This window comes from Oncorhynchus keta, chromosome 4 (assembly GCF_023373465.1).
Source record: "Oncorhynchus keta strain PuntledgeMale-10-30-2019 chromosome 4, Oket_V2, whole genome shotgun sequence".
Lineage (NCBI taxonomy): Eukaryota > Metazoa > Chordata > Actinopteri > Salmoniformes > Salmonidae > Oncorhynchus > Oncorhynchus keta.
In genome coordinates, this window is record NC_068424.1 from 43,502,113 (window position 1) to 43,516,921 (window position 14,809).

A 14,809-nucleotide genomic window follows, 5' to 3' on the forward strand; every position below is an offset into this window, starting at 1 on the left:
ACTGCACACACTAGAGTATCTAGCATCCTGCCTAGGCACCTCTTTGCTCCGTGCATCTAGGAAGGAACCACTTACCTGGTCCAGTCAGTGTGCCCCCCCCTCCTCCACCCGCAAAATACCGCTGACAGATGTTTTTACAAAAGATTATGACAAAATGTGAGCTTAAAGGACACATCTGAGGGTCACATGCCTTTGTGCCCCCTACAGGCATGACACCACTGTTGAGAACCCCTGGCATAACGGTTTTAGTTTAAATACGCCGCTGTTCCTTGATTTGAAAATACCTTGGACCATATAAAGCACTATGATATATCGCCCTTCTCTAGGCAGGTATATTTCTCACTGAGAAGATTAATCGCTGAGAACAAGAATACATGAGGCTGAGACTGAAAAACAGGAGTAATATGCAAAGTGGGACCAGGTTTCAGTATTGATCAGATGGCCACATCTGGGGGTTCTGTGTTGGAGTGCCATGAGCCATTTTAAGTAAAAACACTGTTTTTTTTAATCAGGGAAGTCAGTGCAGCTGTAACCCTTGGTTGTTTCTCCCAGACAGACTACCACAGCATACAGACAGTCAACACACCACTCCTACTGTTTGGCCACAGTTATGCTGACAGCTTTTGTTGACTAGTTGAATGAAGTTGTTGAGTGCTCCATAAACACTATCCACTTGGCACTGACGTCAACTCAACATCAATTCCACTTTGGTTCAATGTAATTGGATTGAAATGATGTGGAAACTATGTTGTTTCAACAAGTGTGAGCCCAGTGGATAAGACCTCCCATAGAGTACCACAGTATGAGTCATCAAACCCATAAAACCTAGCGGTCACACAGGGAGATGGTTCCAATCGTTTTTCCATCATTGATTTTTCCCATTGGGGATTTTAGAAACACTTATAAGGGCACAAATAAGGGCTGTGTTTTAGGCTTACCCTGGTGTGACGTTTTGATAACTGTGTAAATCTCTCTAGGACAAGGTGACTTTTATCAATATGTTCACCTGAATTTACACCCCCCCATACACACACACAAATGAAACGCTAATTAGCTGCTAATGATCTGGACGAGACAGATGAATCGAGGCAAAGGTAAGAATCTCTGGATTAACTATCTAATGTTCGCTAAATATAATAATGGCTAAATTGGCTACAATTCTTTAAATTTAAATTTCTGGGAACTGTCTTGTGGAAGTTTTAAATTGACACAATACCTGTTAGCAAAGGTGTCAGCTAGAGCTGACGTGCAAGAGCTTGGAGGGATGTGTTGTTTTGCATGATGTCTACTTTGAGGCTAATTATCATTTTCAAATCTAGTAACAAATAGAGCCGAATATATTGATAAAAGTCACCTTGTCCGAGAGAGATCTACATGGTTATCAAAACATCACGCCAGGGTAACGCTTCGAACACATCGAACACATCGACAGCATCCTTACGCAAAATAGTACGCAGCAACAAAAGTTCAACATTCACCTTCTGCTACTATTTCTGTCAAGCCGTCTACACACTGAACGTACTGAAACTGCCTCTGCAACATAATGCTGCAAGGATAACACAGAGTTTCATTGGAAATTCATGTAATTCTGATGTACCAAAATACAATGACACTGTCGGTGTGATCGAAGCGTAAGTCTACACGAAACACAGCCCTTATTTGAAGTGTTTCTAAAATTCCCTAAGGGGAAAATTAATAGTGGAAAAATGGTTGGAACCATTTCCCTGTTTGACCGCTAGGTTTTATGGGTATTATGACACCCCCACTGTGGGACTCTATTAGGTATAGGATTCCCATTGGCCATGATTGATGGTTCCTGTCCATCAATAGTTACTACCAGAATTTTTATTTGTATTTTTTAAACTCAGAGCAGGAGGAAGCATACCATAGCGTTAAAAGCAGTTATTCTGATCTCACGGGGTTAATAAACTCAAGGTTACTTATTTTCCCCTGATTTTGAAAAAAAGGAAAATAGGAAATGATGAATTCTGAGAAATGTCAGGCTCAGTCTCATACTTCGAAGGTGCAGGCAGCGGGAATCAGGGGATGAGTCACTCTGGATGTGGGATAGAGAGTGAGACTAGGCTAGGCTGGACTGGCTGTGCTAGCTTTGGCTGTGTTCCACCTCCTGTGTGTCCAGTCTGTGACAGCGCCTCCGTGTCCAGGGCTACTGCAGGAGGCAGGGCTGAGGCCACTGGATGATTGGTCCTGACAGGTCTCTGGCCATGCGCCTTGAGTGGGGTGGTTGTCAGGAGATAAGGCTTTCGTCACACCCCACTACACAGCCTTGGAAAGGCTCCCATCCCCACCCTCCCACAGACAGACTGATCCTCCCATGCTGACTGTTTTCACACTCTGATGGGCTACAGCAGGGACCAGGCAGGTGTAACATAAGCGTGGCGTTTACAGGGTGGGAGGGAAGGACAGACAAACATGGCTCTGGTCCATCCTCCTCTCCTTTCTGGGCCAATCCCATCCCCTCAAATTGTTTGACCTTTATTTTCATTCTGACTTTCATAATTTTAGCAACAAACACTATATATAAAAAGTATGTGGACACCCCTTTAAATGAGTGGTTTTGGCTATTTCAGCCACACCTATTGCTGACAGGTGTATGAAATTGAGCACACAGCCATGCAATCTCAATAGACAAACATTGGCAGTAGAATGCGTTACTGTAGAGCTCAATGACTTTCAACATGGCACCTTCATAGGATGCCATCTTTCCAACAAGTTCCTGACATTTCTGCCCTGCTAGAGCTGCCCCGGTCAACTGTAAGTGCTGTTATTGTGAAGTGGAAATGTCTAGGAGCAACAACAGTTTAGCCACGAATTGGTAGGCAACACAACCTCAAAGAACTGGATTGCCAAGTGTGGAAATGCATAGTGCGTAAAAATCATCTGTCCTCGGTTGCAACACTCACAACCGAGTTCCAAACTGCCTCTGGAAGCAACGTCAGCACAATAAATGTTTGTCTGGAGTTTCATGAAATGGGTTTCCATGGCCGAGCTGCCGCACACAAGCCTAGGATCACCATGCGCAATGCCAAGCGTCTGCTGGATTGGTGTAAAGCTCCCCATCACTTGACTCTGGAGCAGTGGAAACTCATTCTCTGGAGTGCTGAATCCTGCTACACCATCTGGCATTCCGACAGACTATATCTGGGTTTGGTGAATGCCAGGAGAAAGCTACCTGCCCGAATGCATAGTGCCAACTGTAAAGTTTGATGGAGAAGGAATAATGGTCTGGGGCTGTTGTTAATGATTTGGACTAGGCCCCTTAGTTCCAGTGAAGGGAAATCTTAACGCTACAGCATACAATGACTTTCTACACGATTATGTGCTTTGTGGCAACTTTGCAGCAACAGTTTGAGGAACGCCCTTTCCTGTTTCAGCATGACAATGCCCCCGTGCACAAAGCAAGGTCCATACAGAAATGGGTTGTCAAAATCGGTGGAAGCTGGCCTCCAAACAGCCCTGACCTCAACCCCATCGAACACCTTTCATAATGAATTAGAACGCTGACTGCAAGCCAGGCCGAATTGCTCAACATTCTTCCCCGACCTCACTAATGCTCTTGTGTCTGAATGGAAGCAAGTCCTCACAGTAATGTTCCAACATCTAGTGGAAATCCTTGCCAGAAGAGTGGAGGCTGTTATGGCAGTGAAGGGGGGACCAACTCCATATTAATGCCCATGATTTTGGAATGAGATGTTTGACGAGCATACTTTTGGTCACTTAGTGTATTATCATATTTTTTATGCCAAGACAGTATAAGCATATTAATTCCCTGTTAATACTGAATCTAGCATTGGTAATAATAACACTGCTATTTTAATTGAGAACTTTCACTGTCTATATTCTAATAATACATTGGAATGAATCTGATATACAAATGTCAAATGTTCTCTTTTTTCCCTCGCTGCCAGAGTACTAAGTCACCATATTGCCATCTACAGTCTGCTAAATCCGTTGTGTCCTCTTTTCACATTAGCAGCAGCCCGTACAATTGTTGTATGTGGTTAGCCCAGGAGAATTTCCTCATAGTGGGAAGAAATTTCCCTCTGGATCCAGCAGGGAGCACTCCTCCACAGCAGCAGGACAAAGCTGGAGGCCAGAGTAGCCAAAGCGTGTCAGGTGGGATCCACCTGTGACACACAACTCTCAGCCGGGAAACAAAAAACATTGTGTATTTCTCCATTCTGCCTGTGGTATTCGACTGCTGCTCGGAGGCATGTGTTCCTAGCTGTCAGGCCATAGGGTGTGTGAGGCCCATTCATATGAGCTGGATGACACTGAACAGACTGTACTGATATACACTTCCAGACCTCTTTTTCTCCCCAGTCTAGAGTCCCTCTATCCGTTTTGCCTCGTTTGTTCTCCTCAATTAATCCTTCTATTGATGTGGTACTGATGACAAATAGCAAATGTGTCTTTCAAACAGGAAATGATTGCACCAGGATCATCCATTGTAAAAAATATTTTTGAGTGTATTCCTCTGGCAGCTGGAATGAGCCAAAGTCACACATTTGGGGTAGACAATCCATAAACTGAAACGTTTGATAGAACTACATCTTTTGTGAGATGTATGGCCAGTAAGCCTAATGGAAAATTGGAGCAGACATTGGGAGAGTGTGTCTGATTGGCGGTACATTACTGGTCCAGGCTGGTGAGTGACAGCAGTGATGCTTCCCACCACCTTGTGAACAGATAGCAGATTGATGTGTTCTTCAGGTGGGTGGGTTGCTGGATGGTGTGGACGCAGCAGCATCCAGATGGCTCATTACTACTGACAGCACTTTGTTTTATCCCCCATACTCACTAAAAGGTCACAGTTTCTGCTGACGTCTGCCTATGCTCTGGGCAGGGGGGTTTACACAAAGAAGTGGGCGATTTAAGAAGGATCTGCAGTACAGTGCTATTGAGTTTATTATTTCTTAGATAATGTAACTAAGACTGGGATGAGTGAGGTGAGGACCAGCATTGTTCCAGGAGCTTTGATATAGCAATGGTAGTAAAGCAGGTAGCATCTTACAGTGATCTTAACAATAATTCCAACGTCCTTCCATGTTGCAACTTTTCATTTTTGCACGAGAAACTGTACTTGTGGACCCCAGTATTCTCTATGTATTTGGACCTTGGTGTTTCCAATGTTTGGGTCCTGTGATGCTCTGTGTGTTCAAACTGCAGGGTGTCCAGTGTGTGCTGACTGCAGGCTACCTTGTGTGTCTGGACCCACAGGATACTGTAGAATGGCAGGGCTGGTGTATGTGGACCCCAGGATTCATGGGCTCCCAGCACAGCCACAGCCAGCCTCAGACATCAGCCACAACCATCCTCCTCAGATCAGCCTGAGAGCGTTTAATGTGGCCGGCTTGGCTGTGCTCACACCAGCAGCTCCCATGGAGCTCAGCGGTACATTTAAGCCACAAGAATTAGGAGGGAGAGAATGTTTGGGCCCCTCAGTCTATGATTAATCCCGTCATCCCGCAGAAAACACTATCATTATCAATTCCCCTGGATCCAGCGGCAGGAATTATTTAATTATTTTCTTCAAAGACCTTCTATCTATGTGGTCATTATTTATGCCGGGAACTTTTTCTCTGGCTCCGCACAAACAGATGATGCCAGAAATGAAAAGAGCTAGGGGAAAAATACAATAGAAAAAAAAAAAAAAACATTCAAAAACGAACACGGAAGATTTCACCACAAGAAAATAATTGATGGTTTGTAATACAATGGAGATTGTGGTGGTAAAGTCTTTCATAGGGTTCATATCATGGTTATGCTGACAAGTTGATGATGACAGGCAGACAGACAATGGCACAAATATAGATATGTGGCGTATCGGCTTTGTTTGTTTAGATATGGAAAGGCTTCCAGGAAATGTTACATTTAGTAATATTGGCATTATGCATCCCCCACACCTCTTTTATTACAACAATACATTGGTCTTTTTGACATGTTGATGACACACAGAGAATCTGATGAATATCCCCTTGATTTGTTTAGTTATGGAACGGCTACAAGCACATTTACAATTAGTCAAAACGGCATTGTATGTATCCTACATTATTTATTTTCTATTGTAATTTAATTGGAGCTTTGAGCACACAAATGCAGTATTGAAATACCGATCAATGCCAAAAAGATTTCACTGTTGAAATTAGCCAGAGGCACTTTGGTTTTGTGTTCATGGCATTATAGCTTTCTCTCTCTTTTCACACTGAAAGCGTTCCGGATGACTGCTACTTAAGAGAGACTTTCTAGACAAAAGAATATGGAGTCTACAGCGCATAGAACTGTGCATGGCTTATAAAGAAATAAACATTACACTAGTCACTCAGAGGCACAGAACTAATACTTATGATATTTGGCCTCTGTTTTGAGGGAAAAATAACCAAAGGCAATATTTCCAGAATCATGTTCATATCAAGTGCAGCCAGTTGGTGGATCACACGCATTTATCAAACATATATTGAATTTGGAGTGGTTAATGGAGTAATTTCATAATGGCCATAGAAAACAATGGTACTGGTCCGCTCTAAAAAAAGAGAGTTTACATTGAGAAAATGTCCCTCGGCTTTTCAGTGTTTGAGAAGAGTGCGAAGAATCAGACGGGCTAAGGTAAATAAATGGCTGTTGAATAGTTTTTGAAAAAAAGAACACTTCATCCTCTTCCATTCTAATCTTCAATACTGCCACACAAAAATACTGTAATTTATATCGAAGACATTTAATGCATCTGGAGAGCTGGCATTTACAATGAGTTGTGTCAGAAACAAGAGAGAAAGAGAGCGAGAGAGAGAGAGGGTGAGAGAGAGCAGATTATTTAGTGGGCCTGACGAAGGTAGCTAATTAGCATCTGTCACTCAGCAGGCAGGGCTGCCGTGGAGAGGTTGATTCAGTGCCCCGCTGCCAGTGCTACTGCCAATTATCAATGAACACATTGGAGAGCCATGTTAAAGAGCTGTGTTCATATAGGAAAGCACATTTACGAAATTCAAATGACTATATTCTGGGGACCATGAAGAAAGAAGCAATATCAATATATTTTTATTTTCACTCAAGCTGCAGTTTAAAACTGTTTCTCTAGAAATTGCATATTCATCTCAGAGATTTTTATGAGCTGAATTTATGATACACACATCCAGAGTGATGCCATTGCTTTGGCCTGTGGAAGCTGGTTGTGGAACTCATGCATAATACATTGATGTTGTCAGTTATACTCAGATGAACAGACAAAAATGAGCCATACTCAATCAGAAATGCAATGATACCAGCTAAATGGATCCTGCCACCCAACAATCATCCTCAGGGAATTTTGACTGGACCTATGCTTTTGTAATGTTTACTGAAACTGCCAGACATGGGAAGTATACACAGCTCCAGTCTGAGAGGATGACTTTCGCCAGACTCTCCTTGATGTTGTGGCTGCTCTGGGGTTAGTTGTGCTGATTGAGGATCTGTCTGGTTAGCCTAGGTACGTGAAATGTGCTACTGGATCTGTCTGCTTCCACCTCCTCCAGTCTGGACAGATATGATCCTGAGCCTCCACTTCGCCCTGTGAGCTATGGTTGAGGAGAGTTGAGATTGTGTTATGAATGGGCTAACAGAAGAGGGAAGTTAGAGAGATAATTAACTCTGAAATTACAGTGGTATAATTAGGAGGTGATCCCCCTCAGACCGTATCAACTTAGCTCATAATGACTCTTTTTCATTTTAGGAAGATGAAAAGGGACACAGAGACAATTGCAGGGCCTCCTCTCACTCTGATGAGGTATTTTCCAATCACTTCTCACAGCTTCTGACAAGTGATTTAACCACAGGCAATTTCAACAAATGGCTGCTCTGTCTCTTGCAGTGAATTATGTCCATGGGTGGACAAAGGGATTGGGAAAAATGTTGATGAACAAGAAAAAAATATAAAAAATATCACCACTCTAGTATGGAAGAAATGATGAAGAAATCAATTTAAAAACATCATTATGACAATTGTGTACAAATACAGAACAACTCAAAAGTTTGGACACACATACTCATTCATGTCTTTTTCTTTATTTCTACTATTTTCAACATTGTGATTTCTACTATTTGTTTTACATTGTTATTAATAAAATGTTCTACATTTCTACTAATTTCACACATTTTCTACAACGTAGAATAATAGTGAAGACATCAAACTATGAAATAGCACATATGGAATCATGTACTAACCAAAAGAAAACGAATCTAAAAATATTTTAGATGTTATATTGTTCAAAGTTACCACCCTCTCAACTAGCTTCACCTGGAATGCTTGTCCAACAGTCTTGAAGGAGTTTCGACATATGCCTCGCACTTGTTGGCTGCTTTTCCTCCACTCTGCGGTCCAACTCACCCCAAACCATCGCAATGGGGTTGAGGTTGGGTGATTGTGGAGGCCAGGTCATCTGACGCAGCACTCCATTACTCTCCTTCTCGGTCAAATAGCCCTTGCACAGCCTGGAGGTGTGTTTTGGGTCATTGTCCTGTTGAAAAAAGAAAATTTTATTCCCACTAAGCGCAAACCAGATGAGGTGGCGTATCGCTGCAGAATGCTGAGGTAACCATGCTGGTTAAGTGTGCCTTGAATTCTAAATAAATCACAGACAGCGTCACCAGCAAAGTAACCCCACACCATCACACCTCCTCCTCCATGCTTCACGGTGGAACCACACATGTAGAGATCATTTGTTCACCTACTCTGCGTCTCATGAAGACACAGTGGTTGGAACCAAAAATCTCCGGTCTAATGTCCATTGCTCATGTTTCTTGGCCCAAGCAAATCTCTTCATCTTATTGGTGTTCTTTAGTAGTGGTTTCTTTGCAGCAATTCGACCATGAAGGCCTGATTAACGCAGTCTCCTCTGAACAATTGATATTGAGATGTGTCTGTTACTTGAACCCTGTGAAGCATTTATTTGGGCTGCAATCTGAGGAATTTAATGAACTTATTCTCTGCAGCAGAGGTAACTCTGGGTCTTTTCTGTATTGACTGAACTTCATGTCCTAAAATAATGATGGACTGTAATTTCACTTTGCTTTTTTGAGCTGTTCTTGCAATAATATGGACTGTCACAACACAGTTGATTGGCTCAAAAGCATTAAGAAGGAATACAATTCCACAAATGGACTTTTAACAAGGTACACCTGTTAGTTGAAATGCATTCCAAGTGACTACCTCATGAAGCTGGTTGAGAGAATGCCAAAAGTGTGCAAAGCTGTCATCAAGGCTACTTTGATGAATCTCAACAATATTTTGATTTGTTGAAACCTTTTTGGTTACTATATGTTTCGATGTGTGTTATTTCATAGTTTTGATGTCTTCACTATTATTCTACAATGTAGAAAAAAGAAAAATAAAGAAAACCCTTGAATGAGTAGGTGTTCCCCAACTTTTGACTGGTACTGTATATTCTAGTGTAACGGCCGTTGTTGGTGGTGGAAGAAGAGGACCAATGCGCAGCGTGGTATGTATCCATAATATAATTTTATGAGACTGAATACAAAATACAAAAGAACAAGAGAATCAAAATCAAAACCGAAACAGTCCCGAATAGTGCAAACACGGAAACGGAAAATAATCACCCACAACTCAAGGGTGAAAACAGGCTACCTACGTATGGTTCTCAATCAGGGACAACGATAGACAGCTGTCTCTGATTGCGAGCCATACCAGGCCAAACACAGAAATCCCAAATCATAGAAAAGAGAACATAGACTGCCCATCCCAACTCACGCCCTGACCATACCAAAACAAATACAAAACAAAGGAACTAAGGTCAGAACGGGACAGCACCCCCCCAAGGTGCGGACTCCGGCCACAAAACCTGAACCTATAGCACAGTAGTGGAGAGGGTAGTAAGTTCCTCGGCATACACATCACAGACAAACTGAATTGGTCCACTCACACAGACAGCATCGTGAAGAAGGCGCAGCAGCGCCTCTTCAACCTCAGGAGGCTGAAGAAATTTGGCTTGTCACCAAAAGCACTCACAAACTTCTACAGATGCACAATCGAGAGCATCCTGTCGGGCTGTATCACCGCCTGGTACGGCAACTGCTCCGCCCACAACCGTAAGGCTCTCCAGAGGGTAGTAGTGAGGTCTGCACAACGCATCACCGGGGGCAAACTACCTGCCCTCCAGGACACCTACACCACCCGATGTTACAGGAAGGCCATAAAGATCATCAAGGACAACAACCACCCGAGCCACTGCCTGTTCACCCCGCTATCATCCAGAAGGCAAGGTCAGTACAGGTGCATCAAAGCTGAGACTATAATATAATAATATATGCCATTTAGAGAGACTGAAAACATTCAGCTTCTATCTCAAGGCCATCAGACTTTTAAACAGCCACCACTAACATTGAGTGGCTGCTGCCAACACACTGACACTGACTCAACTCCAGCCACTTTAATAATGGGAATTGATGGGAAATGATGTGAAATATATCACTAGCCACTTTAAACAATGCTACCTAATATAATGTTACATACCCTACATTATTCATCTCATATGCATACGTATATACTGTACTCTATATCATCGACTGCATCCTTATGTAATACATGTATCACTAGCCACTTTAACTATGCCACTTTGTTTACATACTCATCTCATATGTATATACTGTACTCGATACCATCTACTGTATCTTGCCTATGCTGCTCTGTACCATAACTCATTCATATATATTTATGTACATATTCTTTATCCCCTTACACTGTGTATAAGACAGTAGTTTTGGAATTGTTAGTTAGATTACTTGTTGGTTATTACTGCATTGTCGGAACTAGAAGCACAAGCATTTCCCTACACTCGTATTAACATCTGCTAACCATGTGTATGTGACAAATACAATTTGATTTGATTTGATTTGGTGCCATGTACCCCGGACCCAGGAGACGCAAATGGAGACCAGATGCGCTGAGCCGGCTTCATGGCAACTGGCTCGATGCCCACTCTAGCCCGGCCGATACGAGGCGCTGCTATGTAACGCTCCGGGCTATGCCTGCGCACCGGGGACGCCGTGCGCCTCACGGCATAACATGGCCCGGTCCACCTCTCTCCACGGTAAGCACGGGGAGTTGGCTCAGGTCTCCTACCTGACTTACATTTTTGGGTCTGCCTCTCGTCTCTGTTGCGCTGCCGTGCCAACTCCTCAAAATGCCGCCGCTCTGCTTTGGCTGCCTCCAGCTCTTCCCTGGGGCGGCGATAATCCCCAGCCTGTGCCCAGGGTCCCTTGCTGTCCAGAATCTCCAGGAGTCTTGAGATTTTTGCCACTGCCCGTTACCACGCTGCTTGGTCCTTGGTTGGTGTGTGATTTTGTAACGGCTGTTGTTGGTGGTGGAAGAAGAGGAGGACCAATGCGCAGCGTTGTATGTGTCCATAATATAATTTAATGAGACTGAATACAAAAGACAAAAGAACAAGAGAATCAAAATGAAAACCGAAACAGAACAAGAGAATGGTGCAAACACGGAAACGGAAAATAATCACCCACAACTCAAGGGTGAAAACAGGCTACCTAAGTATGGTTCTCAATCAGGGACAACGTTAGACAGCTGCCTCTGATTGTTAACCATACCAGACCAAACACAGAAATCCCAAATCATAGAAAAAAAACATAGACTGCCCACCCCAACTCACGCCCTGACCATACTAAAACAAAAACAAAACAAAGGAACTAAGGTCAGAACGTGACATCTAGCTACATTGTGTATGCACAATGTGTACGCACAGTACACACTGTGTATGCACAATATATTCTATTGCAGTGTATGCACTTTAAAATCTACAAACTGCAAAGTGTATGTTAATTAGTGGTGAGACAAGGCAGGTTGTGTAAGAAAGAAAAGCATTCCCACCATGAAGGTTCAGATAAGGATTTGGGAACGGTGTTCTCCTTTTCTCCCATCTGTCTGTGCAGCCCTGTGTTTCCCTGCAGCCGGTTTATGGGTCAACAACGCAAATGCAGTGTGGGGGCCTGGGAAGCACTGGGAGGCACCCAGAGCATGACGCAGAGCAGTGCTGGCATCTACCCCAGACTACCCCAAACAAAGACCCAACCAGAGAGACAGAAACTCTCACAGGCCCTTTCCCACCATGGCTTAGTCTATTGCCATCACAAAATACCAAAGACACCCCTAAAAATGCATGACAAACAAAGCACAGATACAGGTTATTAGTGCATATCATGTTTCCCTATGCTGTTTAGTATATTTTGTATTATTTAGCATTTCCTTCCGTAAGTTGGTCGATTTTTGGGGGGGGGAAATCGAGTACTATAGTGAATTGGCTGCGTAGTTAAATAAACATTAAGTGATGATAAAGGAGATGTCTGCTTCTCTGAAAGGCAACATTCCCCATGTGTAGCATGGTGTGCTGTGTACCTGAGCACCCTGGCATAAGAATCAACACTATTATGCCCCCCATCTCTCTTCCTCTCCTCTGCTCTCTTCCGCTTTACCACTGTCCATACAGAACAGGCAATAAAACAGACACTACTTGTTTCAATTTGGGCCATATGGGTTACAGATGACTCCCAGAGTGTGTTTGACCAAAACATAGGTCCCTTTACTGCTGCAACCTAGTCTTAGAGCATTTGATATGATTCTGTAATTAAATTTGGGATACTCCATTTAGTATGATATGTTACAGTTCGTATGGTTTGTATTAATTTGTGGATGTCCATCACCCATTTTATATGATATGTTATTAATTACAATTCATATTATATGTTACAAATTCTGGCTAGGTGGAAAACGTTAGCTATCTGGCTAATGTTAGCTAGGCTAGGGGTTAGGGGTTAGTTTAGGGTTAAGTTTAGGAGTTAGGCTAAAGGTTTAAGGTTGGGGTTAGGGGAAGGATTAAGGTTAGGGGAAGGGTTAGCTAAAAGGGTTAAGGTTAGGGTTAGCATTAGCTAACATGCTAAGTAGTTGCAAAGTTGTTTAAAAGTAATAAGTAGTTGATAAGATAAAATGCTAATGTTGTCCATGATGAGATTTGAACTCACAGCCTTAAGGTTCCTAAACATTTGCATTATACACCCATCCACCCCAAGTCTTATGTAACCATACTAAATGTAACATATCATACTAATTTGAGTGTCCCTGATTCACTTTTCTATGTTACATCTAGTCTATGAGACCAGGCTGCTGACTATTCTGGCAGTGAGATTAATATCAACTTGGAGGTATATGCCATAAATTAGAACAGACTCCCAGGCTCTATATGTGAGGAGGAGAGATGTATTGTAATAACGCATTGCATTACCAACCTTTGCCACGGCATGGTAGCTAGGAAAATCACAAAACAGTAGGCTAGACGTAGGCTAGACGTAGGCTAGATGTAGGCTAGACGTGTCTGTTTTGATGTTGCATACACTCCTTCTCCATATTACAGGACCCAGTCGTCCAGTTCTATATGCTGTTAATGGAAGGACACATAGTGCTGATGTTTTTAATGTTTCCATCATGGCTTCCTCACTACAGTATTCATCAATTTACAGAGCTGTTTCCTCCACTGCCTTACTGCCATGCCCCCTGTCTGTTTCCCACATGGCCTATGCAGCTGGCACTGCCAAATAACTTATATCATACCTATTTTCATTGTTATGATTACACCCGAGATTGATGAAAGCAATTGGCTCAATAAAAATATGAAATGCTATCACACGTCTCGAACATATCACCATTTACTGTGAAACTCCATGATATATAGCACCTCTGTGTGAGGCTGTAGGGCCCAATGGGTCACAGTGTTGTCAACAACACCCATTTACAAAGTCAATATGGGTCATAGACACTAAACACAACTCCTGAACTTGCCCTAGTCAGTAGTAAAATGATCTTCAGTAAACAACTATTGTGAATAATGCTAATGCATGGTAATGCACAATTATCACACCCACTGCATGATAATGCATAATGTGATCATCATTTCTAAAGGGGTTATAACTTTATTATAACCTGTATAAAATAGTGTTTGTTTTCCCCATTGGTCTATTTACTTTTTTTAACATTTTTTTTTTTTTACATCTGAAGTTTTTTTTAACAGCTGACTTTGACAACTAAAATGGGTGGGGCAAATATAATTTCAGCTAATTGGAAATGATAAACCGAATACCTCAATTTGGTGTACCCGGGCTTCGAGTAGCCGCTTCTGCCTGTCAAGCTCCGCCTTCTGTTCACTGTGGAGACGCGAGGCAGGCAGGGGAGGCAGTCGCGTTTTCCTGGCTGTGTGTGTACTGTATGTCAGTTCGCCAGCTAGACCACCGTACAGTACAGTACATCTAGTTACAGTTAGCAGATCCACATAGAATTTATGTATGTAGACTGACGCATACGTTGAGCAGGCACCGGTTCCTTCCTGAATCAGACAACTGGGACCAACCATGGACCTATTCGAGTTTGACTTCTTTAGGGACTGGGAACTGGAGCAACAGTGGTACGTACAAGTGTATATATTTTTTATTTCCGTTATGTTTAACGTCTTTGTTCGATGCTGGGAACTGAACATCGATGCGCCTGGTATTTGGCGTTGGGCTCCTGGAATGCTCGCATTCCTTCTCTGAACGCATTAAAGTGAGAGATGACTGTTATGAATTATTTTACAGTCCTCTTCGTGTCTGCGCGGTACCTCTATTGTCATATTGTGCGTTGTAGGACAAGTAGTGGTAGAAAGTGTTCGGTGCGCACTCACATCTATGCACCTAATGCCTCCTCATGAACGGGGGAAGTTCGCCCTTTGCTGGTTTTGCGCTCCATATACTACTGTATGTC

The 14,809-nt window shown here is 42.8% G+C and overlaps 1 protein-coding gene across 2 annotated transcripts in view; it reads left to right on the forward strand.

Annotated features, from left to right (window-relative positions):
• The first annotated feature begins 14,235 nt into the window (after positions 1-14,235).
• Positions 14,236-14,809, forward strand: part of LOC118375083 (AF4/FMR2 family member 2-like) — a 167,242-nt gene continuing 166,668 nt past the window's right edge. For both annotated transcript variants that reach the window (XM_035761578.2, XM_035761586.2), the window contains exon 1: positions 14,236-14,474. In XM_035761578.2, coding sequence (XP_035617471.1) covers positions 14,422-14,474 — 53 coding nt within the window. In that variant the 5' untranslated portion in view covers positions 14,236-14,421. The remainder of the gene's footprint in view (positions 14,475-14,809) is intronic.